At 33.3% G+C, this 27,152-nt stretch overlaps 1 protein-coding gene and 1 long non-coding RNA gene across 8 annotated transcripts; one reads left to right on the top strand and one right to left on the bottom strand.

Annotated features, from left to right (window-relative positions):
- The first annotated feature begins 1,667 nt into the window (after nucleotides 1-1,667).
- Nucleotides 1,668-4,469, top strand: LOC129311080 (uncharacterized). The gene is made up of 3 exons (XR_008593229.1): nucleotides 1,668-2,282; nucleotides 2,906-3,078; nucleotides 3,214-4,469. It is a non-coding gene; the product is annotated as an uncharacterized LOC129311080 (long non-coding RNA).
- On the bottom strand, nucleotides 3,212-26,671 carry LOC129311079 (protein PHYLLO, chloroplastic). Of its 7 annotated transcripts, none has more exons than XR_008593226.1 (30): nucleotides 26,442-26,671; nucleotides 26,143-26,352; nucleotides 25,818-26,035; nucleotides 25,285-25,402; nucleotides 25,045-25,161; nucleotides 23,875-23,976; nucleotides 22,806-22,865; nucleotides 22,597-22,665; nucleotides 21,114-21,218; nucleotides 20,842-21,036; nucleotides 20,163-20,261; nucleotides 19,007-19,573; nucleotides 18,627-18,851; nucleotides 16,761-17,063; nucleotides 15,830-15,897; nucleotides 15,388-15,546; nucleotides 15,185-15,310; nucleotides 14,974-15,105; nucleotides 14,750-14,867; nucleotides 14,451-14,606; nucleotides 13,491-13,733; nucleotides 13,153-13,320; nucleotides 12,852-12,995; nucleotides 10,967-11,428; nucleotides 9,505-9,798; nucleotides 9,275-9,432; nucleotides 9,058-9,165; nucleotides 7,701-7,940; nucleotides 6,653-6,926; nucleotides 3,212-3,340 (listed from the first exon to the last, which is right to left on the bottom strand). XR_008593226.1 is itself a non-coding variant. In XM_054953051.1 (29 exons), exons 1-29 carry the CDS (start codon nucleotides 26,607-26,609, stop codon nucleotides 6,893-6,895), a joined length of 5,166 nt encoding a protein of 1,721 aa, XP_054809026.1. In that variant the 5' UTR covers nucleotides 26,610-26,671; the 3' UTR covers nucleotides 6,579-6,892. The 7 variants fall into 7 exon arrangements, 4 of the variants coding, with proteins under 4 accessions (XP_054809026.1, XP_054809030.1, XP_054809029.1 ...); XR_008593227.1 differs by lacking the exon at nucleotides 3,212-3,340 and adding an exon at nucleotides 5,203-5,341; XR_008593228.1 differs by lacking the exon at nucleotides 3,212-3,340 and adding an exon at nucleotides 6,155-6,434.
- Between the last annotated feature and the right edge of the window lie 481 nt (nucleotides 26,672-27,152).

Genomic DNA, 27,152 nt, shown 5'->3' with positions numbered 1-27,152 from the left:
GGTTAAATTTTATTATTTTTGGATGGTGAGAGCAGATGCTTTGAACTTAGTTACATGAAAGAATTGAAGAAGATCATAGGGATAATTGAGTATTATTTTTTTTTAATTCCATGTCATCACAAATATAATTTTAAGAGTCATTCCCACTCCCAATCTTATATTCAATTTTATTTTCAATCTTTTAAAATTCAATCTTTACTATCAAACATGGCCTAAGTTCTTTCCCACTTATGGGAATGATCATCACATTCAATTCTAAAAGCTTTTAAGCTTTAATTAAGGCACTCGGCTTTGTTCCTTATAGGAGAAGCCTCCGTTGCACTAGTCCCAAATCTAGATTTTAAGACTTAATTTAAATTGTTTACATTTAATATTTTATTTTATTTTTATTAAAATAAAAAATTATAAAAAATTTAATAAATTTAATCATCAATGTGGACAATTTAGATTTAATATTAATGATCCATATGTAACATTTAATATAAATTTTTTATAAATTGACTATTTAAATAGATATAATAATATACTCTTAACAATGCAAATTCAATATGAATGATCCAAATTTAATATTAAAAATTTTATAAATTGATTATATAGATATCATCTAGAGAGTGCAGATATCTACTAACAAATATTTTTTTCAAAAATATTTTTAAAAAGTTACAAGTTAAATATTTTACATCCAAACTGTACATCTAAATAGTTAATTTATAAAAATTATTAAAAAATTTAAATATTAAATTTGGAACATTAATATTGAATCTAAACTATTCAAATTGATGATAAGATTTATTATTTTTTTTATAATTTTTTATTTTGATAAAAATAAAAAATGACATTTTGAATTTGGACCGTCCTAAACCTAATGGGAGGAAAGAGCCTTCAATTGACTTGTCCCTTGGTACCAAAAAAACAAAAAAAATACTATTATCCCTTGTCTATAAATTGTTAAGCAGTGTCTTTTCCATCCAGTTTCCCCCCTTGCATCTTCCCCTTTCCATTCTTCCAAATACATTTTATTACTTAGAAGTAACCTCAAGAATAATGCCACCATTATTCTCTCAACTATTATTGATTCTTCTACATCTCTGCACACAACCGACACATACATTATTGATGCTTTCATCATTCATATATAGACTTGTCTATAATATATTGTATATCGTCACAACAAAATATGGTCTAGCACTTTTTATTAAATTTTGAATATTTACACGTCTCATTTTAACTTGTAAATTAATTAATTGTGTGTAGACTAATAACTTTTTTTGGCCAAATTAAAGCTGAAGACTAATAACTTTAGACAATATTTTTGGGAAACAATTATTATAATTCATACTAAATATAAAAATTTTAAATAGGGATTTATTTAAAATGGAGAAAATAATTACAGGTAAGCATATATAAAATTAATTGGACATGAAAACAATACAAAATTATTATATTCAGGAGATAAGTCAAAAGAGAAAATAAGGCATATCTGCAGAAAAGACGGGGCGATAGCCAGAAGTCAGATCTATTGAAGTCAATTTCAATATTAAAATTAAAGATATTTCAATTAGATAAGAATTGCAACTTGCAGCAACCCAGAAAAAGACTTAATTCATTCTTAAAATAAAACTGATTAAGACTAAATGTAATGTAAGGGAACAAATCAATAAAAATTAAATTTAAGGAATCAATTAAACTAAAATAAATTAGATGATTAAAAATTTGATTATCCCTTAATATTAATGTTATGTCAGGGATCGATATGCGTGGCTATTTTAAAATATTCGCCAGAGTTGTTGAGATGGTTTGGCCTCTGCCTCTGGGTTTCTATGTCAAGTCGCCAGAATAGAACATTAGAAGAGAAACCAACCAGAGGATGCAGCAAAAATGAAAGGAGATCAACCAAGCAACAAGACTCCGATCATTGAAATCTCAGTATTATCAGTGACAGTAGCAGCAGTTTTGTCACTCACTCAACTTCCTTATACGAAGGTGCAAGGAAACCCAGTCCCAACTATTCTGTTCAGCCACAGCAATCCCTCCTTGTTCCATGCTTTTGTATTGTCTCTCAACTTTGCTTTCTTCGGTTCTCTCAATTCCCTCACTCTTCGCCACTCATATCCCAGACTTGCCAACGCTTCTCTGCTTCTTTCTCTCTTCTCCACCGCCGCCTGGGCCGCCGTTCTCCTCTACCTTACCGTTCCCGTCTTCTTCACTTTTGCCACATCCTTCTCATAGATACATCCTAGGACCTGCCTCCAGAAACAAGACATGCTCAATGGGAGAGGGAGGTCAGTATAATAAAGTTTGGACATAAAATCAGCACACTGTAAAGCTTCTCTGTGACTGATATACCTCTCTGTGTTTGTGTACAGAGCTGTATGTATAGAGGTGTATATGTCTGCACAGAATATGTGTGTGTGTGTATATATATGCTCTCAATTTCTTTATAATACAAACATGTTTGGTTATGTATATGTCAGTTAATTAGTGATTGCTGTGGAGTTTGTACATATTTAGGATTTCAATATATAGGAAATTGTCCTTCAGAACTGTGTAATCCGAATTAATGTTGTAAGCTCGTACAATTGGTGTTGAAGTTAACACAAGTATTAGCATCTTTGTAGACGTGTTCATGAGTATCCCATCTCTGTGTTTGTGTATATGTATGGACAGAATATGCTCTTTCTTACAATATGAACAAGTGATGTATGTGTTATGAAGCACAAAAAGTGTCAGATATATCCCTGGCCCTGCTGCAAAAATAAAATATAATATTCCAAGAGACAGACAGGACATAGAGAAAGATGTATAAAAAGACGGCATCTCCGCAAATTTATTGCTGTACCCTGAAATTAACTTGCTATATGAGTGAATGGGATTAAATATATGTATTAATTATCTATTAAACCAGCAAAATATCAGCCGAAGAATCGACGAGAGGAGAGGAGAGGAGCAGAAGAAAATGAAAGCAAAACTTGCCAATTAAAATTGCCTCATCTCCAACCACAAGGTCAAATTTATGAGTGTGAAACCCAAGCGGATCGGAGTTTTGTGATGATTTGAATCTGATTCCTTCACACTCAGGTACGTTGGGATTGGTTTAATTCCATGGAATTTATTATTTCTTCAGACTTAGCTTGTCTGCTTTCAACCTCATCGATCTAGCGTCAATTCGGGCATCTCAACGTGCGTAATTGTGTTGATCAATGTTTGTGGCAGTGGTACGATCTGTGAGAATGGCGTCTCTGGTTTTTCTGGAAATGATTGTGGTTTTGACCCAGACGGCGGCATGGTGCTCTTCTGGGTTCCCCGTGGAGCCTTGGAGGTTGATCGCTACAGATTTTCCCTGAAAAAATGACAATTAAAACCCCTAACGTCATTAATTTCAATTAAAAACCATAATTTTTATTTAAAATAAAAAAAATACATAACATTATAAAATTGTTTTTTATTAAACACTAAAAAATACATAACTTTATAAAATTGTCTTTTACTAAACACAAAATATATATAATACTATTAAAAATATTATCATAGTATGAAAATATTGTTAATATTTATTAAAAAAAACAAAGAAACACACTTAAAAATAAATTATTTTTCGATATGAAAGAAACTCTCTTTTGAAGTATTTCAAAGTCACTTATAAATATATAAAAATAACTTGAGAATTTATTAACTTTACTTAAAAATATGAATCCAATAACTTATTAAATTTTATGCTTATTCACATATAATTAGACTATTTGTAAAATAAAAAAATGACACTATTAAAATTACTATTGTAATATGAAAATATTGTTAATGTCAGATAAGAAAATAAAAACCATACTTAGAAATAAATTATTTTTAAAGAAACTCACTTTTGAAATGTTTTAAGGTCACTAATGAATATACAAAAATAACTTAAAAATATCCTGATTTCACTTGGGGATATAAACCCAAGACTTATCAAATTTCATGTTTATTTATATATAATTATATTTAAAAAAATAAAGAAATGACATTATTGAAATCACTATCATGATATAAGAATATTGTTAATGTTAATTAAAAAATAAGAAATCACATTTGGGAATATATTGCTTTCCAATATAAAAAAACTCACTTTTAAAATGTTCCAATGTCAGTTATGAAAACATTTACGAAGATGATGTTAACAAAGTTAAAAAAAATAATTCATAATTAAATTAAGCTAGAATTAAACTTCTCCCATGTATAGTAAAATTAAAGTTTTATTTCATTAACATCATCTTTGTGAATATTTTTAGATAAGAACTCTTTAAATTTTTTTTTCTCGAGCTGATATTGAGAACAAAGACGAAAAGATTGGAGAGATTAATGCATTGTAGGCATCATAAAATATGCAAATAAACAGTTTATGGTCAAAATTGAGAGAAAGGTGTTATATAGTTTATTTTTTATAATAGAGACTACCCAATTCTCCTTGAAAATATTTCATAACTAAATTTACACCTTCACACATACTGACGTGGAGTTAGAGTTGATAATTCAGGTGAGCTGGGTTCAATTCAGGTTAGGCTCAATTCGGGTTGGGTTATTGGGATCTGTCTCGAAGTATCCTACTTTTTTAAAAAAGTTCATATAGCTAAGCCCGACCCTAACTATCTCACGTTAGCTTCGAGCTGGCCTATCAAGCTTAACTAAAATTACTCACCCTACATGCATATAAAGACAAAAATTTTAGAGGTCAAATTTATTTGGGTCAAGCTTAATTTATGCCAAGCTTAAAATATCCTACCCCCATTAAAAAAATTCATATAATTAAGCTCAATTCTAACTTTTTTCAGGCAAGTTCATGTTGGCCTGAATTACCGGCTCTCTAAGTGAATTGTTCGTAGAGTATCATGTATCATTGTAAGCCTCACATTACGTCTATAAACTAACGTTCACGACAAGCTACGATATGTTTAATTTTTAAAAGTTCATAATTTATTTTGAACCACTAGATAATTTAAGCTATCATATATTTCTAAAAAAAAATACTATATGGTTAAACTTGCAGCTTTACCTTTATAAAAATTTACAAAATATTTTTTCTTAAAAATAATTTTTTTCATAAAATAAGTTAATTAAGCTGGGACTGGCTGATTTCTCCTCTCGATGCAATTCAACAAAATCTTTCCAAAGTGATCGGACGTCAGAAATGAAGCGAGAGAGCGCGACTGCAAAGTTTGTTGAGCGCGGTGGAGTAAGCAGTGAGTTTGAGGATGGATCGAATAGTGCCAGAAGCCAAGGAGACGCCAGAATGATGACGTCATCAAAGGAGAAGCTAGTGGGTAATTGCCGTATTGCAGAGAGGAAGAACGAAAGGATCTGAAAATTCCTTCATGAGGAAAGAAAACAATGACAGGATCCAGGGTTTAAACACCATCGATGTGACGATTATAGAATTGAGATTCAAATATATTTTTCAGACAACAAATAATAAGAAAAGAACTGTGACCGCCATCGCAAGTATATGATATCACAATAATAAATTATTCAAAATATTTTAAATATTAAATCCACAAAAAAATTACACTTTTACTAATTTAAATAATTAATAATTAAAAAAAATAATAAAATGAATAATTTTGATAAAAATATAAAGAATAAAATAAATAAAGAAAATAATGATGATAAAAACACAATCACTTGAAACGTTGGTATTTAAGATTTACTCTATAGGTTGCTAATTTATACCCTTTGAGTTAACTTGAATTAATTATAGTGACAACTATTCCTAAAGTGTCCTAATATTCTCCCAAATTATTAGTCCCTTTTTAATTAGTGTTGAATTCGTTCTCACGATACTCAAGCAACTAATTAAATCGTGAAGCTAGAGTTTAAATCACCATAAATTTCTAGAATTATTTCTAACCTTGTTATTTATATTTATTTCTCTAGATCTAAGTTCTCTTTTCACCTCCCTGTCTATCAAGATTACCCATATATTTGATTAAATGATTGCTAGTTATTAAATCAATATAAAAAATAAGAGAAATAAATATAATTGAAAAAAATAAAAATATTCATAATATAAATGCAAAGAGTCAATACAAAGGAAATAGAAAACTAGCTCCCCAATTGAGTTATATCTTTATCCCAATTGGGTAATTTAAAAACACATAATAAAATTAAATAACACCGTTCCAAAATTCTCAATCATGAAAAACGATCACAGAGAAAATTAAACTCCTTAATGATCTCATTTTTAGCCTTCAGAATGTTTTTATGAACTTTAAATATCTCAAAGAGAATTTTTGAGGCATTCAGATAAGTGATTCGATGCTTTCCCTCTTGATGGAGGAGTATTTATAGTTAAAGTAGAGGTTATTTCTTTTATTCCATGTCGATGTAAGATTCTAATATATATATATATATATATATATATATTTCTCTTCTTCTTCTTTCCTTCTATTTGGTTTTTTTTTTCTCTGCAAAATATAAAGATAAAAAAATATGAGTAGATTTTATATTAAAATTTTTTTATCTTATAATTAAGTGATGAGAGAAAAAATATATAAATATTAATTAAATAAATATGAACTTAATAAATATAATTAAATTTAAATTAAAATTTATATATATTTAATTATAAAATATGTACTTATCAAACTGCGGAGAGTGGAAGATGTGTGAAAGAGATTCTTACGCTAGGAATTGAGTTGCTTTGTTTGGACTCCCAAATTACCCCATTCAATCTCTCCGATCCATGCGCTAAGAAGCTCCGCCACACCTCTTCGGCTCTTCCTCTGGTTGTCCACCGCTTGGCTTGAAGAAGAACGTGAAGGAGAGTAGAGAGCGCACGGGAATTTGAAATGTAAGTCGGTGAATTTTTGTCTGATGGTGCATTTTAGCTGGAATCCGCACGGTGTGATGCAGTGCTTTATTATCAGCTCATTTTTTTGAAGGCGTTGTTTCGTTTCCTTCAAAAAAAAAAAAAAAATCTTTCAGTCAATGATTGAAGGCATTTCACTACAAGATTGTCAAATATAGATTAATTTATTTGGCTTCTTTTTCTTTTAAGCAAATCATATTCTCTTTAATAGCCATCAAACTAAACCAATTTCTAAATATTATATATATATATATATATATATTCATTTAGCTCTGGTTAAAAAAGTCTATTGACTCATTAATAAAATTTAAAGTAAAATAAACATGATTTATATTTCACTAATCCACTATATTTGTGTCCATGGACATGATCCACATGCCATGACTAGAGAGAATATCTTTCTATTATATCCATGTACTTTGAATTTACAATTTCATGCTCCCACAAGTCTAGTTGTAGAAGGAAAATCAAGCTTTATTTTACAACCATCTAAAATCCAGCTGGAACTTTATTTCTTAAAAAAAAAAGGGATAAAATTATTACAACAATCTAATGTCTAGTTCTATAGATTAATTCACATTCAACCATCATCGAACTACAAATGAGAATTCTCTCAATACGACTTTGTCCATCTATAACACTTACAAATCATACTTCAAAAAAAAAAGCTCTTTTATTCAATTCAATCATCATTGGTTAAATAAACATACATTTGTCACATGCAAGTCCGATAAAAAGTTTGCATATCTATTCATGACTGGCTTACCTTGCATTACCAATTCATGCTTGTATTACATAGACTGATAGACATTACAGAGAATTTTGATCTTCCAAATGGGTAACATAATTAAACATTTATAACCTGGTCATGAAGTGTCTCAAGGCATATATGACTGGAAGAGGGTTCTCCAAATGGACAGCATGCCCACAGTTGGGGACCTCAACCACTTGATGAACATTGTTGCAATTTTCCTGCCCGCTCTCACAGCCTGAGCTCACTGTGTTGATCATTGTCTCAGCAATTTGCTTAAATTTAGCATCTTTCTCTCCGTACATGAATAGAAGAGGCGTTCTGCAATCCTTCAAATCTTCCCACAATGACCTGTCATGGAGGGAGAGAGAACAAAACAATGAGAAGTTAAAAATAAACACTTTTTGCAATGGCGTATTGACTTTTACTGAACAGAAGCTGCATAATTAAGAGATATTGCATAATAATAACATTGACAATGAATTGTTAATTCAAAATTTTTATCACGAGGCAAGTAGTTCATGAAGAACCCATCCTAAGAAGGTCCATTTATAGAGATGTTTATTGCATATCAAAGCTCAATAACCATCATTTCAAACAGCTTCTAAATACAATTCTACACTCTAATCAGTAATTACTCCTTCCTGAATCAGCTACTTCTAGGACCTAGCTCATTGAAATTGATAGAGTTCATTCAACACAAGAAACTCAGATGAACACGTAAGAAAATTTTTCGAGTCAGAAATAAGCATAGAACATTTTGTGGAGGACAATATGCGAATGGCGATTCACTAATTCGCTATAGAAAGTTTTACATGGGCATTGAACAAGTCAAGATATTCTACTAGCACTGTAGGTGCAACCTATGATCAATAGTCTATGAGTAGCCAATCAAAATAAAACTTTTCTTTTTTTTAACTCGTGCATAACCCAGGCCAAGATTAAAAAAAAAAAAATTGTGTCTAACTGGAGTTCCTTTTCTAGTTTCTCTTCAACTTTTGCAGCTCTTAATCGAATGTTTCATCTTTTATGCATTCAATATTATTATAGGAATTCAGATTTGCCCCTTTCCGTGAAAATCTTAGGTCATTTCAGTTGTATCCTCAATCAATATAGATGGTGCACCAGATGGTATTTAATGGTTTGTTTCTTGAGAAGTGCTCTAATAGGGACATCCGGATTTATCAATCTACTAAATATTGTGTATATAGAACATGTTATGTACGAAGTCATGAATCGTTTTAGCACAAGAACTAATGATATCAATGAAAATCAAACTGAATAAACCCAATATCCTGTGTTGCCAATGGAAATCAAATAGCAGGGTATGCACCTCTCAAAAAACAAAGATATGCAGCACTGGGTTCTCATAATACAAAACTGCCTTGCGCCTTTGAAGTATCAAACACAAGATAAATATTGTCATAGCTAGCAAAATGAATAGGCAGTCAAAATTGAATATGCTTACGGTTGCCTCCCTATGCTTAAGCCAGACAGCATCTTTGCAAGACTTCGCACATCATGTTGCTGTAAGCGGCTTGCAATTATTCGATTGAAATGAGGGTGGCTTCTAAAGCTGTTCAAACAATCACGCTTCAAAATATCGAAGAAAAGGACAGTCATAGCAGTATAATAAGATCAGCAAAATGCCCGAACAATCTGAATGTTCGAAACAAAAAAGTTACCTCCTCCACTGCTCCCCTGCATACCAGGATTCAAGAAAAAGTTGTAGCCCATGTGCAACCATGGAGCATGCTCTGGAATCATCTTTAGCTGCCCGAATTTTCCTTGCCAATTTATCATTTAACCCAGGGCTCCCAGATATTAGGACAGCTCCTTTAGCCTTCATAAAAGTTTAAATTATCAATAGCGCAAACAACTCAAAGGAAATAAAACAGCAGCTATAACCCCATACCTTGTAACCAAATTTCAATGCCATGTATAACGCAATCCTTGCTCCCATTGAATACCCAGCAAGAGTAACCTTTGCCGGAGTCATATGTTGGATTAGATTGTGTAATAAACCAGCAATCATCTCCAGAGATAAACACGGTTCCTGGCCAGCAATTTTTACTGCGTTTATTATTGATTTTCCATGACCAGGAAGGTCAACCGAGATGCATCTTGCTGATCCTGATATAGCCTTCATGATAGCAATCCAGTCATCGCCAGTCCCCAGGAAACCATGAAGAAATACTATTACATTATCCTACATTGGACCAATCAGATTGAATCAGCATCAACACAAGGATCTAAGTTTGGTTGCAGGTAAACTCTGCCCCAACTACTAGGTTTTAATATGTTTGGAGACAATCGAATAATCATCAGATAAATTACATCTTGTAAATTGAAAAGATCCAATTAGTTAACAGGAAAAAAATGTACATCACAAAGGACTGTGTTGAGCTACATAGATCATATTATCCATATTCAATGAAATTTTGGCATTATTAACTTTTGTATAGGCTTGTGCTTGGACTAGTCCATTTTACTAAAATGGCTTAAGCTATTTGGTTAGGATTACTGCAAGCTAGCACACCCTTCATTTTTCTTATCACTTATAGATGCGGGGCTTCCATTCTCCAATACTCCCCCTCAAATGTAAGTGGACTTCACTCACTCTTTTTCAGTTATCAATCGAACCAAATTTTATTTCCTTGACCATGTGTTCTTTAAGCCTTGGGGGCCTCAAGTCCTTCATTTTTCTTCATTGTCTGGCTTGTACTCTTGAAGTTCAGAGGCCTCAAACCTGACAATCTTTTATGGCAGCAAGGCCTTTTTCTTTCTACTTCTTTTATGATACCATATAATTTTTCCAGAAACTCTGTTCAAATATTCAATCATATTGAACAAAATACAGATAGGAATTGATAGCCACAAAAGTTAACTAATCATTCAGAAAATCAAGGAGAAAAATCTGGAAAACAAATCAGGAAAATGATAAGCAAAATCTGAAAATATAATCCTTCTAAGAATGGAAATAAATCATAACAACAAACTAATTAGGCTATAGTGCCTAACACTAAGGCCATAGACTCACCAGCAAGCATGAAATGTGTCTTCCATTCAGCCTCTGAGAAAGTAAAGGTCCCAAGGCATTGATAAAAAATCTACCCATACTACGAGTCCATTCATTCAAGGAACCTAGAATTTTTATGTAGTATGCATGGTTTGGCTTGTTCCTATGAACTTAAGCTCTTGCAGCACAAGGCAACTTATGAAAGGAATAGAAAGTGAATACATAGTGACACCCATCCCATTTGCATTGGCTTGTTCCATTGATTGAAGTTGGAATATATACAACAACTTTATGCTCAATATCTCAAGGAAATTGAACCAAAGCTATTCGCAATATGCATGGAAACTGCTATACTTACATCATTCTTTTGTCCAATCTCTTGAACTTTAAAGAGACAAGAGACATTGTCAAGCTCTACAGTCAGCTGGTGCCTATGAACTTGCTTCTCGGTCATAACTTTATTGATCACACTTTGGTTGACTTGAAAATTCTCTAACAGTTCTCTAGCATCAGCCACTGATGCTTCAATAAAATTACTGTGTGGATTACGGCCTATTAAAACAGGATTGGATGTTATGTCTTCCTTAAGCCAACGATAGGTTCCCAGACCATGAGCTACAGATGGGACCACCTTATTATTTGACACAGTGAATCTACCTGCATCTTGCATATCAAGATAACAAGAAAACTGCACATATGCAGACAAACTTAGACTGCTTTCAAATGCAGCACTGACAACAGCCATCTTTCCCAGCCGCTGGGCCCATTGGGCAATTAATGCAGCATTCTCAAATCCACCAACCATGCTTGGCTTGATAACCTGAAAGATAAACAAGGGAGTAGCCATTATATATTAATGATATCATCAGTGTATTATTACTAACTGTCTGTGCCTTTGTCATCTTACGCCATCTAGGGGATTTTTTTTAGGGAGTTCTTAAAATCTTGGGAGAACCTTGAACCATTAGAGGGTCTACTCCCTGTATTTAAACATAGGCACAAATATATCTCTGATCCCTTAACTGTAATTATTAAGAATCATGTTAATTTTTTAACTTTTAAGATACTGTCAGAATTTTCCGAATTCTTAACACCATTAAATAAGTTAAAGAAATACAATTATTCAGATATTTAAAAGCTAAATTATTAGTATTATTATATTTTAACTAGTCTAATAATTATAATTAAAATACTTTTAAGGCTTGAAATAAATAATTGGAAATTTAGTACCTTCAAATTAAAAACTATAACATTAAAATAAATAAGATGTATTTGAAACATAATTTAGAAGACACTCTAAATTACAAAATTGAAATAAATAAATTTTATTTTTTCTCAGCCTTGAAAGAAATAAGTTTTATTTTCAGGTTATAAATATTTATTCTAAGATGTTAATAATATTTTATTGTGATGAAAATTCAATATTTAACTCTTGTACTTTAGGTTTGCTAGTTAAATTTTCCAACATTGTGTAAATAAATAAAACTTACTCCCTCAATTAAAAAATATAAAGCATTTTTTAAGGAGTTGGATGTTTAAAAATATAAGGCATTTTTAGTCTTTTGAGGTGTAATCATTACCTTTTTTTTTTCACAAATGCCCCTATTAATGAATGACTATATTTATTATAGAGTATTTAATAGGGATAAATATAAAAAGAAAGGGTTAGTTTGAGAGTAGATAACTACTTTATTTAGGGGTGAGATTCTATTAAAAATACCTCATATTTTTGAATGGAGAGAGTATTTATTTTAAAGTTGTAACTCTAAATATTTATTAAAATATTTAAAACTGATTTACTTTATGGTTGCTATTTTTTATATCATAAATCAAAATATATTTTTTAAAATTTAAGGCATTAATTATTTATTTTAAATATCAAATAGAATTTGATTATAATAATTAGATTAATTAATGCATAATAATTTTATTAAGAGGAATTTTGAGCAGGCAAGCTATAATTTTCCGTTAACTTATTTAACAACTTAAGTAATGGGAACTTTTTGACCCACCTTAAAAATTAAAGAACTAACAAGAACTTGATAAAATTAAAGACTAAAACGAAACCTGCATCAAAGTTAGACATCTTAATGTTTTTCCTTAAACCTATAACTATTCTGTGCTGGTTAAATTTCTCAAAAAAAAAAAAGAGAAAATAATTTGATAATGTTATTTTACTATTTTGATTTGGTAAGAAATGCATAACTATTTAACGTGTTGAAGGAAAATACACATTTACTCACAACAGCCACTATTTTGGGGTGAGAAAACTTCATTAGCTTTTCCAGATGATTTTCATGAATGTGATCTATTGTTTCATCAAGGGCAACAGGTAAGCCACTTTCTTCACAGAACCTGAGTATGTCATCTTCATCTTCAACAGGCTCCTGAAGAAGGATATAGTCACCAAGAAGTTAAGAAATACAGTATGATACCATACCAAACATGAAAATACAAATAATGTAGCGGAAGTTGAGAAACAAAAACCAAAGCTGAATAGCAAATCTTAACTATTACTACAAGAATCCTGTTTTTGTAGCCTACCTCAATATACTGCAGCCCACAATCCTTAACAAAAGAGCTGAATTCCATGGCTTCTTCATAAGTCCATCTTCGATTTGCATCTGCACGGATGTCAATATGGAAACCAACTTTCTTTCTCACTTCTTGTATTATTGAAGCAGAGTGCATTGGATCACCCCATTGAGCCACCTGTAATGGCATTACAACTTACTGACCTTCCATCTTCTAATCCTTACCAGCTCATTTAGCAAGCAGCAAAGAGCTGGAAGCATATGAAGCAGACAAATATTGCAAGGCTAAACTCACCTTTAGTTTCAACAAGGAGAACAACAATAATAAGCCTTATCCTACAAACTTACCTTTAGTTTAATTGCACAGAATCCTTCCTTAACAAGCGCAGCAGCTACATTAGCTACTTCAGCTGGAGATCCATTTGCATCGAGTAAAGCACAAACCTGAACTTCCATTGAACTCTGATATTTGTCCTTTTCATTTGTCTGGCAATGCAGTATGTCGAATAAACTGGACCCTCTTCTATCAGCTATAGCATTCAGGATGGCCATTTCCAAACCACATCTGACACTTGGAAAGATAGAAGAAGGCTGCATCCAAGTACTATAACTTCATGACATGAACAACAAAACTAAGCCCGAGATTTTAGACAAAAAAAAAAATGCTATATCCAATAAAAGTAACTTCACTACATTAGGAAACAAAATAAGGCTAAACCTTCAAAACTGTATGATATCATGAACATTTTCTGTTCATGTCACAAATTGATATTGTATTGTCCAGGAACGAGTTAGCTTTATGTTTTAGCTTGTTAGGTGTAGGTCCAGGAGTGGCTTATGAATCCAACACGCCTTCTCCAACAAACGGCCATAGGACAAGGAGCGTGAAGTATGGACAAAATACAGATGTTGTCATTGCTGATATTTAATCTTGAATACGATTATAATCATGGAAGGGTTTAAATGATCCAAGAAGCTTCCAATTAGACTAGTGTGAATCCAGGTCAAGTTTCACTGGCCCAATACAATCTGATTCAGAATCTGCCCAGCCCGACCTTTTGATGCCTTTTGTACTATTGATTAAAGGGTCCTCGAGCATAAATGTCCTACTCAGTAAGTTCCCCGTGGTTTTGATTTGAGGTGAGGATGGAGGCAGTGAGAACTGAGAAGCAGACTCCCAACCACTCAATTATAGAAGCTTAATTCATTGTCTAGGACCTAGGTCACCTAAAAGTTTAAGCAGTTAAGAACTGGTCAGGAATAGCTTTTATATTTTCAATTATGCGCAATCCAGATTAGACAACTTACCAGGATGCCCAACTCATTCCATATCCAACATGAAAATGAGCCCTTCAATAGAGACAAGAAGCAACTAATTTTAACCCCCTTCATGGCATGTATAAGAAACCTAAGTTGATCTTCTGCTTCTTTCAGATTTTCCCTGTGGATCTCAAGAGGAGCGACCTGCTTGATTCAACAGCACATAAATGAATATTTTTTTTTTAGAGATTTTGAAGACAAGAACGTGCATCAATATCAAGAGAATAAAAATATTAAATTGATCACAAAAGGTGCATAACATGATAAAATATTAAGTCGATACCAACCTCACCAAAACCCACACTTCCATCTTCAAGAAATAGAGATAAAATAAAGCCATCTCTATGGAATTCTTTATGATCAAAACCAAGAGATGTTGATGTTGGTGGAGCACATAGAGCAATTCTGCCACAAATAATTGTGAGCACATAGTGAGAACATACGACAGATCTCAAAAAGGAAGGGGGGGAGCATAATTGAGATTAACTTCATGTACAATTAGATCACTAACCTATATTGCGAATACTCTATTTTATATGCCTTGAGGCAAAAGAACTCATCTTTCATAGAGTTTTGACTAAAAGAAGCTGAGAGAAATCTTATAGTGTTCTCTGCTGTCTGAAGGGCAAACTTTCTTAGAATACTGAGTCAGAATGCAAAATGAATTAGCAAAGAGGTAACGACTCATACTACATCTGAAATAAGAACTGAAGGACCTAAACCTGTGAAAATTGGCATTGCCATCAATGGAACTCTCAATTTCAACTAAACAGTCCATATCTTCATTTTTTGCTGCAAATAAAGCATCCTCAAGTTCCATCTTTGTCTGGGCATACAAGTGTTTTATGCTGAAAATACATTGATTTTATTTCAGAGAAGATAGGACAAAAAGTACAGAAACAAAAACATTTATTCTGATTCTTACCCATGAGCCAAGCATAACTTTCCAATTGAAATGTTATGAGAGGTGTAAAAATACTGATGCAATATACTGGGTTCAGTTTTATTTGCCAGAGGAAGAAAACTGAAAATTCCACCCCCATGATTGTTTAACACAAGTATTGTCATCGGTTTCCTCAATTTACTGAACATGAAAACATTCAGAATATCAATAACACACATACATGAGAAAGGTCATCAAAAGTTATAACTTAACAATAAGTACATCAATAGATTACAGGGAACCCTGTAGTGAAGTAATCAAACATACAAGTTTTCTCCTAAAATGACATTTAATACACTATGTATACACCATTAAAGAACAAACAGCACCTTCATCAGAATAAAAGAATTCTTTGAGCTTTTTATCAACAGTGTCAGGAATGCACTTACACTATAAAAAATGAAATTTGTACACAAGCTCATACCTCTGATTCAAAATTGCCAGACCATTCGTGTCATGGAGAAAAGAAACATCTCCAATCACGCAAAACACCTAACAAAATTATGAATATAGCATAACAATGCAAAGAGGAAGAACTAGTGATTATTCTTAGATGAAAATATTCTTGCGAATGGGAAAAATTACAAATCTTTCCAAGATACAAACAAGAAACAGTGAAATTTGTGCTTGTGGGAATTATGCCCTTTCAGGATCATAATAGCAGATATATATAACATACGCACACAAACAGACATGGATTTTCTGACCATTTTGTATGCACAAACCTTGATTGCTAACTGGCATTTTAACTTCAAGCCAGTTAAGCACAAAGGGATGTAGTCTGAGAACAAATTTATTTCCTGATGGGTACCTAAGTGGGATGGGGTAGGGTATATTGCATATAAATATGACTATGCTAAAAAAACGCAAGCATGTAATTTTCTTGATTATATAATTATTGCACCTGAAATACCCATATCCTGGAGCATTTAAAACTTGTAAACCCTTAGATTTGGCATGCCTTCCACATCATTTACCAGAATGTATTGTTAATAGATATAAATTGATCGATGCTCTTGTTGATAAACTATCTTCTGACCTATTTTAATATACGAATAAAGAAGGAAAATGAACCCCAAGAATAAAAAAAATTTAGAAAAATAAAATATCAAAAGAAGAATCATAATGTACCAGTTATTTATTTGCAGCAAATGTTCATTAATCTATTTCCCAATTAATAACATGAAAATATTGGTATATTTAATATTAAAACCACACATTTCTGCCTAAATCAAGTTGAATGCCATTTTCATAAACATGAGATGTTCCACCCCATGAAAAGGCACAGTTTAAGCACTGAAAAAACAGTCCTCCAAACACAGTTAAATATATTTTTTGAAAAAAAAAAAAATTACCTTTTTGTTGCATCCTACAGCAAAGCCAATGGCTGTGCTAAGTAGCCCATCAATACCACTAGCCCCTCTATTGCCAGCCACCCTAATCCAGCTAAATGGCAAGTCTGAATCTAACATGAGAGACGTAACACTTTTACTGCATATTGACCTATTGTGCCCATACATATCTGCATCACGAATTGGCATGCTGTTCCCAAGAAAGAGAGCAGATTCAGAGGAAAGAGCTTCAGATATTACATGAGCAACATGAGGTTCTGTCAGGGAACACTCAATACATATTTGAAATTGCATTTCCCATTCAACCTGACAATTAAGTTGTTAGAGAAATCAGAGAGTGAAGAAAAAGCAAGGGAGACCGAATAATAATTTCAGACCAATGGTCAGACTGATAAGGACATCAAATTTAAGACAATCAAACAACTAAGTCTGGAATTACTGATTGGAAACTTCAGTAATGAAATATATAACAATTTTTTTAGCTTCACAGCCATTTCCAATTCTAACATTATGTAATCATGTTTTAATTTGACAGGCTTAATAGGTGATTAAAACTCAAAATACATGGACTCTTACCACCTCTCACTAAATCCAAATTCAAGGGGACTCACATCATTAATGACATAATTAAGGACCTAATTGTCACATCACATCATTTATGATGAGATTTAGCTTGGTCAAACCCTAAAAACATAAGAAGACAGGTGCAACAGCATCTATGATTCTCAACACAAATGACGGAAATTCCACTTTAGTTGACAAAGGGGTCAAATCTTGGTGTGGACAAACTTAGGTGACAAGCTCCTTTTTGAATAGTCCAAATACCAGTTTTATGATTAGTGTCATGAACCTACTAAAGAAACCCTAGAAGCATTAACCTAAAGAGTCTGGTACACAGAAACAAAAATAAGTTAGAGAGAGAGAGAGCAAAAGCATGAAGATGCTCCTTAAACCAGACAGTCAAATCTCTTCTTGATAGAAGATCAACTATATGGTATTGTTTGCATGTCGAGGACAATCTGTTATATGTAGGATCAAAAAGCAATTAGTTATTGCTCAAAATAGTACTGAAGTTGAATTTTGAGATATGGATTATCTATGAAGGTATATGGTTAGGGGAACTTAAACTCTCAACTCTAGCATCCAAGAAGTTATCATGTCACCAACAAGCGTAAATAAGGATTGCAAAAAAGCTGGTCTATCATGACAAAGCAAAACATATCAAAATTGATTCACATTTTATCAAGAAAAAATAGGGAGAAAAATCATTGTAAAGAAGCACAGAAATGCATTATATAGAACCCAATCTATCATGACAAACCAACCATATTGAAATTGATCGATATTTTATCAAGAAAAAATATATTAAAATCACTAAGCTAATTTACACACCAAGACATTCACAGAAAATTGATATTTTGACCAATGTTATTTGAACCCCAATTTGATGTTTACTTATCCAAGCTAGATATGATTGGCATACACTGCCCAACTTGAGGGGAAGTGAGAAATTCCAAGTTTTCTTTTCTTTGAAAATTTCAAGGAGAATATTTTAAGTAGCTTATACCCAAAAGAGACAACTTTAAAATACTCTTAAGCTCTTGCCCTATAAATATATGTTCTAATTTCATGTAGAGACACACAAAGATATTCATACATAATAGAATACAATTCTTCACTAATTCTTCACAGTCAACTATAAACCAGACAACATTTTGACAGCTCAAATTCACACCATAATATAATTTGAAAACATATTAAGCTCCAACAGAAAGGCCACTGCTGAAACACATCAATTTGGATTTTTTAAAAATGTCAACATCATCATAACAAAAACCCAAAGTAACCCATCATTTTTGGAATTAGTACCATCTTACTCAACACTTGTAAGGAAGTGGCCCACTTGCTCCTTGAATGAGGAACTCTAGCCTTTATTAAAAAATCTACAAAGCCAACAATGGAACTTTGAATACGATGAGTCACAATATGTGAAGGATCCTGACGATTTGGATTCTTGTCAACCATAATATATGAAAAGGGGACACTTTCATCAAGCATCTGACAGATTCTTTTGCTAGTTATTCTACTTCCAATCTGTTTCAAATACAAAAAAGGAGGGTCATGGCGAACAAACTAGACAAGAATAACCATCATGAGTATCAATACAAATGTGCAGAAAAGCACCCATTGAAACAAATAAAGATATGTAAATAACTAGAGAAGGGAAGAGCTTCATAAATACAATATACCTGAATCACCACATCAATCTCTAACCATCCTCTGACAGACTTGGAGAGCAGAGCATGATCAAGATAATCGACAAATAAAAAATTTCCTTCAATATCAGGAAAAGAAGTCAAATGCTTCCTTAACCGCAGTCCAGAAAGGATATCTGTTACGACAGGCCACATGAGGTGTTTAACCAAATGAAGAGCAGCCCATATCTCATCCTCCGTATGGATTGAACCAATGACCAGAAGGCCATGTTTGGCCCTCAGGATCAAAGTTAAAACATCAGTCAATTGGCCAGTTGGATTATTAAATCTACAGGACTGTTGCATATGAATGTACTTTGTATATGGTTGGGCATTAGTGATCCAATAGTCTAAGCCTTTTAAACAGCTTGATTTCCATTTGCTGGGACTATTTTCCAAAGGTTCTCTGAAAGGGCAGTTAATATGGACTGGACCACATGGTGTAGAAGTGGCCCGGTGAACAGCAGAATCCAGCGTAGTAAGTACCATCTTTGCTGGAATCTGATCTGTGGGTGCAGGAAGATTGAAGAAATATCTCACAAAAGAACCGAAATGGTTAACCTGCAAAGAAATTTAAGAATGTGTATCTTCAGTAACCAAGGCAAAATGAATACTGATGTTCTCTCATTCAGAGCAACTCATCTATGTGCCAGTGCAACTAAACAAAAGGGAATCTTAAATGTCAAACCCACACTTTCTGTTAGACAAATAAACAGTTGTAAAATAAATTTTTGGACACGAGGTTTTTGACTGCAGAAACAAGCCTCAAATCAAAATTCACAAATTATAGCAAGAAATCAAAATGGAATGAAGTAAAAGTCAGGAGGGTATGCCATTCAATATTATATATTACAGTAAATAAACTAAATGCAGTAAGGCTATTGTTAGGTGAACAATTAAATCAAATGTTAATGAAACATAAATCAAGCCACTTTCAACATCAAAACTCGGGCACGATATTTTTTAACAGTACTATATAGTAGGACTTATAAATATCAGAATTTCTTAAAGGTCCCAGCTTCAGGTCCAACAGGGAGTACCAGAGGTAGATTCATTGGAGATGGATATGCCATCTCATCATGTAGCATCCAGCAGACCAGGAAAAAAATAAATAAATGCTACACTAAATAAGAATACCCATAGCGTTTACCTGATAAATTGCTTGGTTTGCTCCACATTCCTGCAGCTCTGGAGGTCGATCAGCTGTAAGTAAAATAAGTGGTACAAAATCTTGACTAGCCTCCACAACCTGCAAGTCGTTAGTAATATGATATTATTCTAAGTAATCAAAATTCAAAACCATTATTCGTTTCTGAATCTCTTTTTTTCTTTTTTTTTTCTTTTTCCAGAATTTGCATCTGAACCTTGACAAACATGGACAGCACATTACTCAAGAAAATTATGCTCACGGAATCAAAGACACAAATAATATAGAAAAAAAAAAACCAAATGAAACAACACAGTCAAAGAAAACACTAGAATACCCAGAAAAGGGCTTAAGCTCCCCCCTACAAATAATAATATAATTATTTAATAAAACTCCTCAACAAGAAATGATTTGATGGAAGTCCACAGAATGAAAGGCCAAGATATGAATAAGATCATAATGCTTTTAAGATAAATAAATTGTTAGATATTGCCATTAATATAATTGTTGTAATGATTCCTAGAATTCCTTGTAATTATTAGTTGACCCTTGTATTAGGGATAGAATCAGGGGATTATCCCTAATACAAGGTCAACAATTAATTGCAATAAATCCTAGCAATCATTACAATAATTACAAATCTAGCATAAATCGGTATCATTAAAAAGATGATTAAACTCACAGCAGGAAGAAGATTTGAAACTGCAGTCCCTGATGATGTTATTATTACTGCTGGAATGTGAGATCCTCTTGCATATCCAACAGCGTGAAATGCTAGCGAGCGCTCATCAAAACATGAAATACATGTGATTAATGTATGACTAGATGCAGCAACAGCAAGTGGGGAAGACCTTGATCCAGGCGCTATACAAAAATACTAGAACAAAAAAACCAGTCAGAATATTGCATCACAATGGTGACAACTGAATCATAGTTATTTATCATATACCTTACCGTTAAACCAAGTCGTGAGCATTCTTCAATAATAAGTGATGCCCAGATAGCATTGATATTGGCACTTTCTTCCAGTGAGTGAAACGATTTATTTGCTTGACCTAGCTGATAGTAGAAAGAGACACAACCTGAACAATCTTCAGCCAAGTTCAATCCTTCTAGCATTCTTAAACTAAATCCCCAATGCATTTTGTAATGAGATAATCTCATAATCTATAAACCTTAAAGTTGATATATTATCATTAACCAACAAACAACAAACAACAAACTTAAATTATGAAGACTAAAATCATATTCACCAGTGCAGTATGGCAAATTTTAGCAAGTACAGCTGTACAGAGACAGATAAATCAAAATATGCCACATCGCACGTGTGTTAATAGATTCAAAATCGTGAACAGTTATCATTACTGAATTAAGTATGATAACTGTGATAAATATTCCAGTGGATGCAGTGACAATCAGGGTATGATGTTGGGCAAAGTTGGGAGTTCACCAAATTGTTAACAGTTTGGTGTTGCAGTCAAAGATTGCAAACTGCATTGTATTGAGCTATTAGGTTTGACTATGGCATGTCATTTATTTCTTTTCAAACTATAAACTGGCAATGTGTTGGGCACCCAAATGAGATTGGACCCTTCCCAAAAACTAGCCATTGAGATAGGAAAATCAACCCACTCAAGTACCCCATAAAACATCTCATGCTACTCAATATGGGATTTAAACATCTCATAGGATCTTAGTTTCCATCAATTGGCCACTCTTAGAAAGCCAAGGTCCCAACAGCTACACTTGCAACACTTCACTCAGCTTCCTCGCCTATCAAAACCTTCCACAAGTAGACCTATCTTAAGTGGCCAAACACTAGCAGTGATACTAAGAGAAGACCACCTAATTGGGATAGGGATGAAAAAACTTCCCCCCAAAAGCTAGCTATTGAGATAAGCGAATTAGCCCACTTAAATACACCATACAACATCTCATATGAGTCATTGTGAAACCAAGGTGTTCCATAGTACCTTGGTTTCCATCACAATGCAATTATAATGAAAATACATGCAGTTCTGTCAAACAGCAAATATGGCCATATATACTCAATTCTGACTTTAGGCACAAAATCTGGTCTAGCTCTGGAATCAGATTCCAGAAGTCAATAAGATGGAGTATGTTTTCTTGTACCAGAACAAATTTGCGGATCAGGGTTAGGATTTGAATCAGATTCTTGATATCAGACAAGGATGGAGCCTGTTTTGCGATACTAGAATCTAGATCTAAATTCTGACTTCTGATCATGTCCCACATTTGATCTGCTTTAACTCAATCAATGCTTTGGAAAAATCAATTGACTTTAAAATATAGAACCTTCTCTTCCAAATACTGCTGTAAGATATACCTATACTTAATATATGCTTTTTCTGAGTAAGCCAACACAAGAATACTTTTTTTTTTTTGGGTGAGAAAACAAGAATTCATAATTACATACCATGTCATTCGCTAAAGCAACAGCAGGTGAGAGCCTGAGACAGAATTGAGTGGAAGATGGAGACTCTTTCTGAAAAAGGAACAGAAAAGAAAAAGGAGAAAATGAAAAGGGAAAGAACAGTTCAATTATGCAGAGAACTGCAGAGTGCAAGTAAACTAGAATCAATGAAAAAATAGAAGACAAAAAAATTACCGGGAAAAAGGGGATACCAGTTCCATGATGTCAGCCATGCTACCTCTTTTTCCTGGTGCAATAGAGTTCATGTATACCTAGCAAAGTATGTCAACCAGGAAAAGAGAAGCAAACAATAAATATATAGGCCACTTGGATTAAACCCCTTTCACAGAAGCAATTTTACAAGTTAAAAGAAAATAAAATAGATGTCAGATAAAATGCTCGCCCAAAAAACTGCAGATAAAAGAAGATAGAAAATTGGATTTTTAAATATTTCCTTAGATCAACCGAAGTCAGCAGAAGGAAGTAATACCGTGCACTCTAAGATGGCTACAGTTCATTAATATTAACCCTATATAGGCACCAAAGACCCCCCAATTTCCTGCCCTCACCTTTCAGGACCCTTAATATCCCTAACACAATTAGCAATAAGGAAAAAAAGTGGATCCTAAAATATGAAATAATGAAGAAACAGGTGCCTTAAAGGCAAAGGAACCCATCTAAACTATGCCTAATTCAATGATCCGGAAAAAAAAAAAGTGAAACATTCACCCATTTAGGTGAATTCTTATGTATCTTCATTACATATTTGGAAGCCAACTTGCTTGAAAAAGCTCTAATTGAGAGTAAAACAGACTTTTAAAGGACCAAGAAAAGTTCATCACTGTCCTTGTCATTCAAAGAAAAAGAATCTCAGAAAAAATTAGAATTATCCAATACACAAATGCCAGAAACAGGAGCATTATGCAGAGAAAATAATCAAAATGACATGGAAAAACAATAGATGAAGGGAGATCAACACCCAATTAAACTTCAAAAATAAGATAATCCACATTCCCTTAGTAAAAGAAAGAAAAAAACAGATTAATCCAACAGCATTTCACCATCACGTTATATGTGTCACTGCCATGCAGCTGTCACATCTAATACTAAGCAAGACTCGGACAGAATGAAAAGTACAGTTAAATGAAGTGCTGTGCATTAACAAGGCCATGGAATAAGTAATGCAAAAGACAAGTAAGAATAAATTATTTAAGCATGACTGCCAAATATTGTACTTCAAATAGTAAGGGTTCATTATTTCAGGAAAGAAAGGACCAATACCCTTGGAATAGATCCATTTTCCACCAAACTGAATTTTCTGAGTGTAGATGATGTACAGTTGGACTGCCATGTATCAGTAGTGGGACAGATATGACAAGACAACTTCACAAAAAACGAAATATCATCAATGAGAATTGAGAGATGCAAAATGAAGAACAATTAAGTGCAGTGAAAATAATTTTCAGGCCCATGGAAAAACTTCACACTGGTCAGGGTATGAAGAACAAAACAACACACGATCGAACATCATGAAATCAGTCCAGAAAAATCATTCATTACTTCTACATTATCCTAAAAAGATCAAACCAAAAATGAGCTAAACACCAAAAAGAAACATTACAATTCTATCCTGTAATAAAGTTGGTGGTTAATTCTGAAATTAGAAATTTGAGGATTCCTCTCAACTTGCATATAACCAAAAATTATAGCAAACAACGAAGTTCTTAATGAAACAAATTTCTACAGGGAACAAGGACCAAATGAAGATACTTTTTTTCTTCAGGAGAGATCTTGAAACAGGAACCATATTCCTATCCTTCATCTAATTGATCATTTAGCAAATAGGATGGGTAGTTTCTGTATGAACAAAATCCTCTACCACAGTAAAGCGAAGTGCATTGCTTGGACAGCTATAATCCTACTGAAGTACAGCACACCTTTTACATTGAGGCTGTGGTGATAAATCATAAATTCCTCTGCTTTTCTTCAAAACTTAATTAATCACAGAGGAAAAAAAAACCCCAATATGCTGACAAGAGTTTCATGCCTATTATATACAGATGTTCCCAACATTTCAGTGATTAATTACAAAAAACCATCCATATTTGAACAAAATTGAAGAATCTTAAATACACGTGTTGTGCATTATATTGATAATTGAACTCAAATGGAGAGTAATGGCATTGCCAGCTTGTTCTGTTTGGCACAGTTCATTTTTTGAGTTGCAAAAATTGTGCAATCCCTCATATGGGGGTTTTCTGTGCCCAGAATCATATGACATGCGAGGATGTACTTCTGGTATGCTAAAGATTCTCTAATGGTATTTTATTCAGCTAAAATATCTTCATTAGTCAAAGATAAATCTGAATTCTAGTTTGAAACTTTGAACATTTATTTAATTTATAACTAAAACATAAACCTGAAAAGACATGACAAAGGCAAGCTAAATACCTGGTTAAGAGAAATATCAAGGGAGTCAAGAGCTTCTTTGAATGTAGAGAGGGAAGAATCGTCCCATGCAAGTGTTAATGTCAAAATGGAAGCCGTCTCCTGCTCATCCAACTCAATCTATAATAATAACAGTTACTGTTTAATAGCTAGTGGATATTGGAATGTTAAGAATGCAACCAAAAGAAACAATTAATAACATATAATTTGAACTGATGCCAATGGCACTGACAATAAATTCACCTGAGGGACAAAGAAGAAAAAAGAACCATCCTCATGATTCATGGAATCTAAATCTTGATTGAAATTAACATCCTTAAAGCCATAAGCCACTACCAGGGTTGAATCACTTGATACATATCTACAGGCAAATGAATACATTCTTCAGTCAATTCATAACAAGTCAAGACTAGATATAACTGGAAACCATCCCTATCACCTGCATGTGAATGAAGTTCCTTAATAAATTAAAGAAAAGGAAAAAAAAAACGGTAGCTTTTTCACATAGAGCCTTCCATAATAAATTAAAACCCTGGAAGAACAAAGCACTCGAGCTTATATGCAAAGAAATTAACCCCCAACAAGTGGGGATTTTCTGTTCGATACTTCTAAACGAATAATAATATTCCACATATCCTCAACCCTTCTTGAAGCCACAGGCTTGCTCATCAAATCCATGTCGTCTTATTCGAAACATACATGCTCAAAATCCTCTCATGATCCAATGAAAAATAGAATCGACAACCAAAAGAAAAGGAGAAAAGGTTGGATTTAACCTTTTGAATAAGCTTTGCTTTCCCATGTTGTGAGAAGAATGACGAGTAAAAGAAGCGGCAGCGCCAACTCCAAAAACTCCACGGCGACCATTCACATGCAGCGATTTACACGTTGGATTGTCCGAATTCTTGGAAAGATATATTTGAGGAAAAACTCCAGATGACTCTGGCTGACAACAAAACCAACTTAAAGCCTTAGGACTTGGAGGCACTGCCACCTGAAAATTCACATCCATATAGCGTGATATAAAGCGTCGCGTCACTTAAATAAACAGCCCGCATTGGAAAACAGAATCTAGAAATAGAGATGAACTAGTAAACATACCTGAAACCTGACGAATCCACTAGAGCAACAAGGACGATCTAACCTAAACGTTTGCAGAGCCTCCTTAATTCTTTCAAGTCCCTCCTCCAATGTCAATGCCGGAGACAATGTTCGTGTAATGCAATTCTCAAAAACCAAATCAATATCCTCATTGTTCACAATGTCATCGATTTGGATCAACGGACCGTCGAGCTTCACCCCTTCCACGAACTACAAATACAGAGAACTCAGCCATAAAAAAGAGAAGACGAAAACACAGCAAGTACACGTAAACTGAGAGAAAAAAATATGAATGGCACCTCATAATTTCGTTTTCGGCAAAGAAGCTTGAAAAAGCGAGAATTTCTACTGAGAAACACTGTAGCCGTTGATGAAGAACTTCGGTACAAAAACGAAATTCTGGTGCGGTTCGAGAATGTTGATATTGAGGAGAAACCATTACCTAATGGCAATGCGCGAAACTTCATTCAATAACGATGAGAATGAGGAAGGGAAGGGAAGTGCAATATGGAACAATACTATCTCAATGCACAGAGCGTGAGAAAAGATAAGATATGGAGAATTACTGAATTAGTTAGTTGGACTCTTGGATTTTTGGAAAGTGAAACTTTTTAGATTTTGCGGGAGAATCACGTCTGAAAATCTCTTAAAAAAATTATTTACAAACAAAAATTAATATAAATATAAAATAAATTATTTTTAAAATGAATCATTTTTATTAATCTTTATTTATAAACAATATTCTAAAAGTTTTTAAATGTGATTTTCCCTGGATTTTAATTTGAAGTCATGGATAAGATAGCTCGTGGCGTTCTGTCACCTTCGGTACGTTGACACTCAGTGACACACGTATTTGGCACTATTTATATTGGGGAAAAATCAAAGGTGTGGCCCCGTAATTGGTCCCTGGTATTCATTTCCCTATAATAGTATAATTTAGAATTTTTCGTTCTCAGTCCCTGACTAACTTTGCCACCTTAAATCATAGGACTCAACCTGAAAGGCTGTCG

The sequence above is a fragment of the Prosopis cineraria genome, unplaced genomic scaffold (genome assembly GCF_029017545.1).
Source record: "Prosopis cineraria cultivar Desert tree isolate PC_DT_omini unplaced genomic scaffold, ASM2901754v1 PC5, whole genome shotgun sequence".
In the NCBI taxonomy this organism is placed as follows: domain Eukaryota; kingdom Viridiplantae; phylum Streptophyta; class Magnoliopsida; order Fabales; family Fabaceae; genus Prosopis; species Prosopis cineraria.
The sequence above is the reverse complement of the archived record's forward strand: the minus strand, read 5'-3'. Positions and strand labels throughout refer to the sequence as shown.

Coding starts and splice junctions, on each gene's coding strand:
- LOC129311079 (XM_054953051.1), bottom strand. CDS start 26,609: ATGAAGTTTCGCGCATTGCCATTAGGTAATGGTTTCTCCTCAATATCA. Junction 13,734..14,450: donor GGAATGAGTTGGGCATCCTG/GTAAGTTGTCTA, acceptor ACTTGGATGCAG/CCTTCTTCTATCTTTCCAAG. Junction 12,996..13,152: donor GTGGGCTGCAGTATATTGAG/GTAGGCTACAAA, acceptor ATCCTTCTTCAG/GAGCCTGTTGAAGATGAAGA.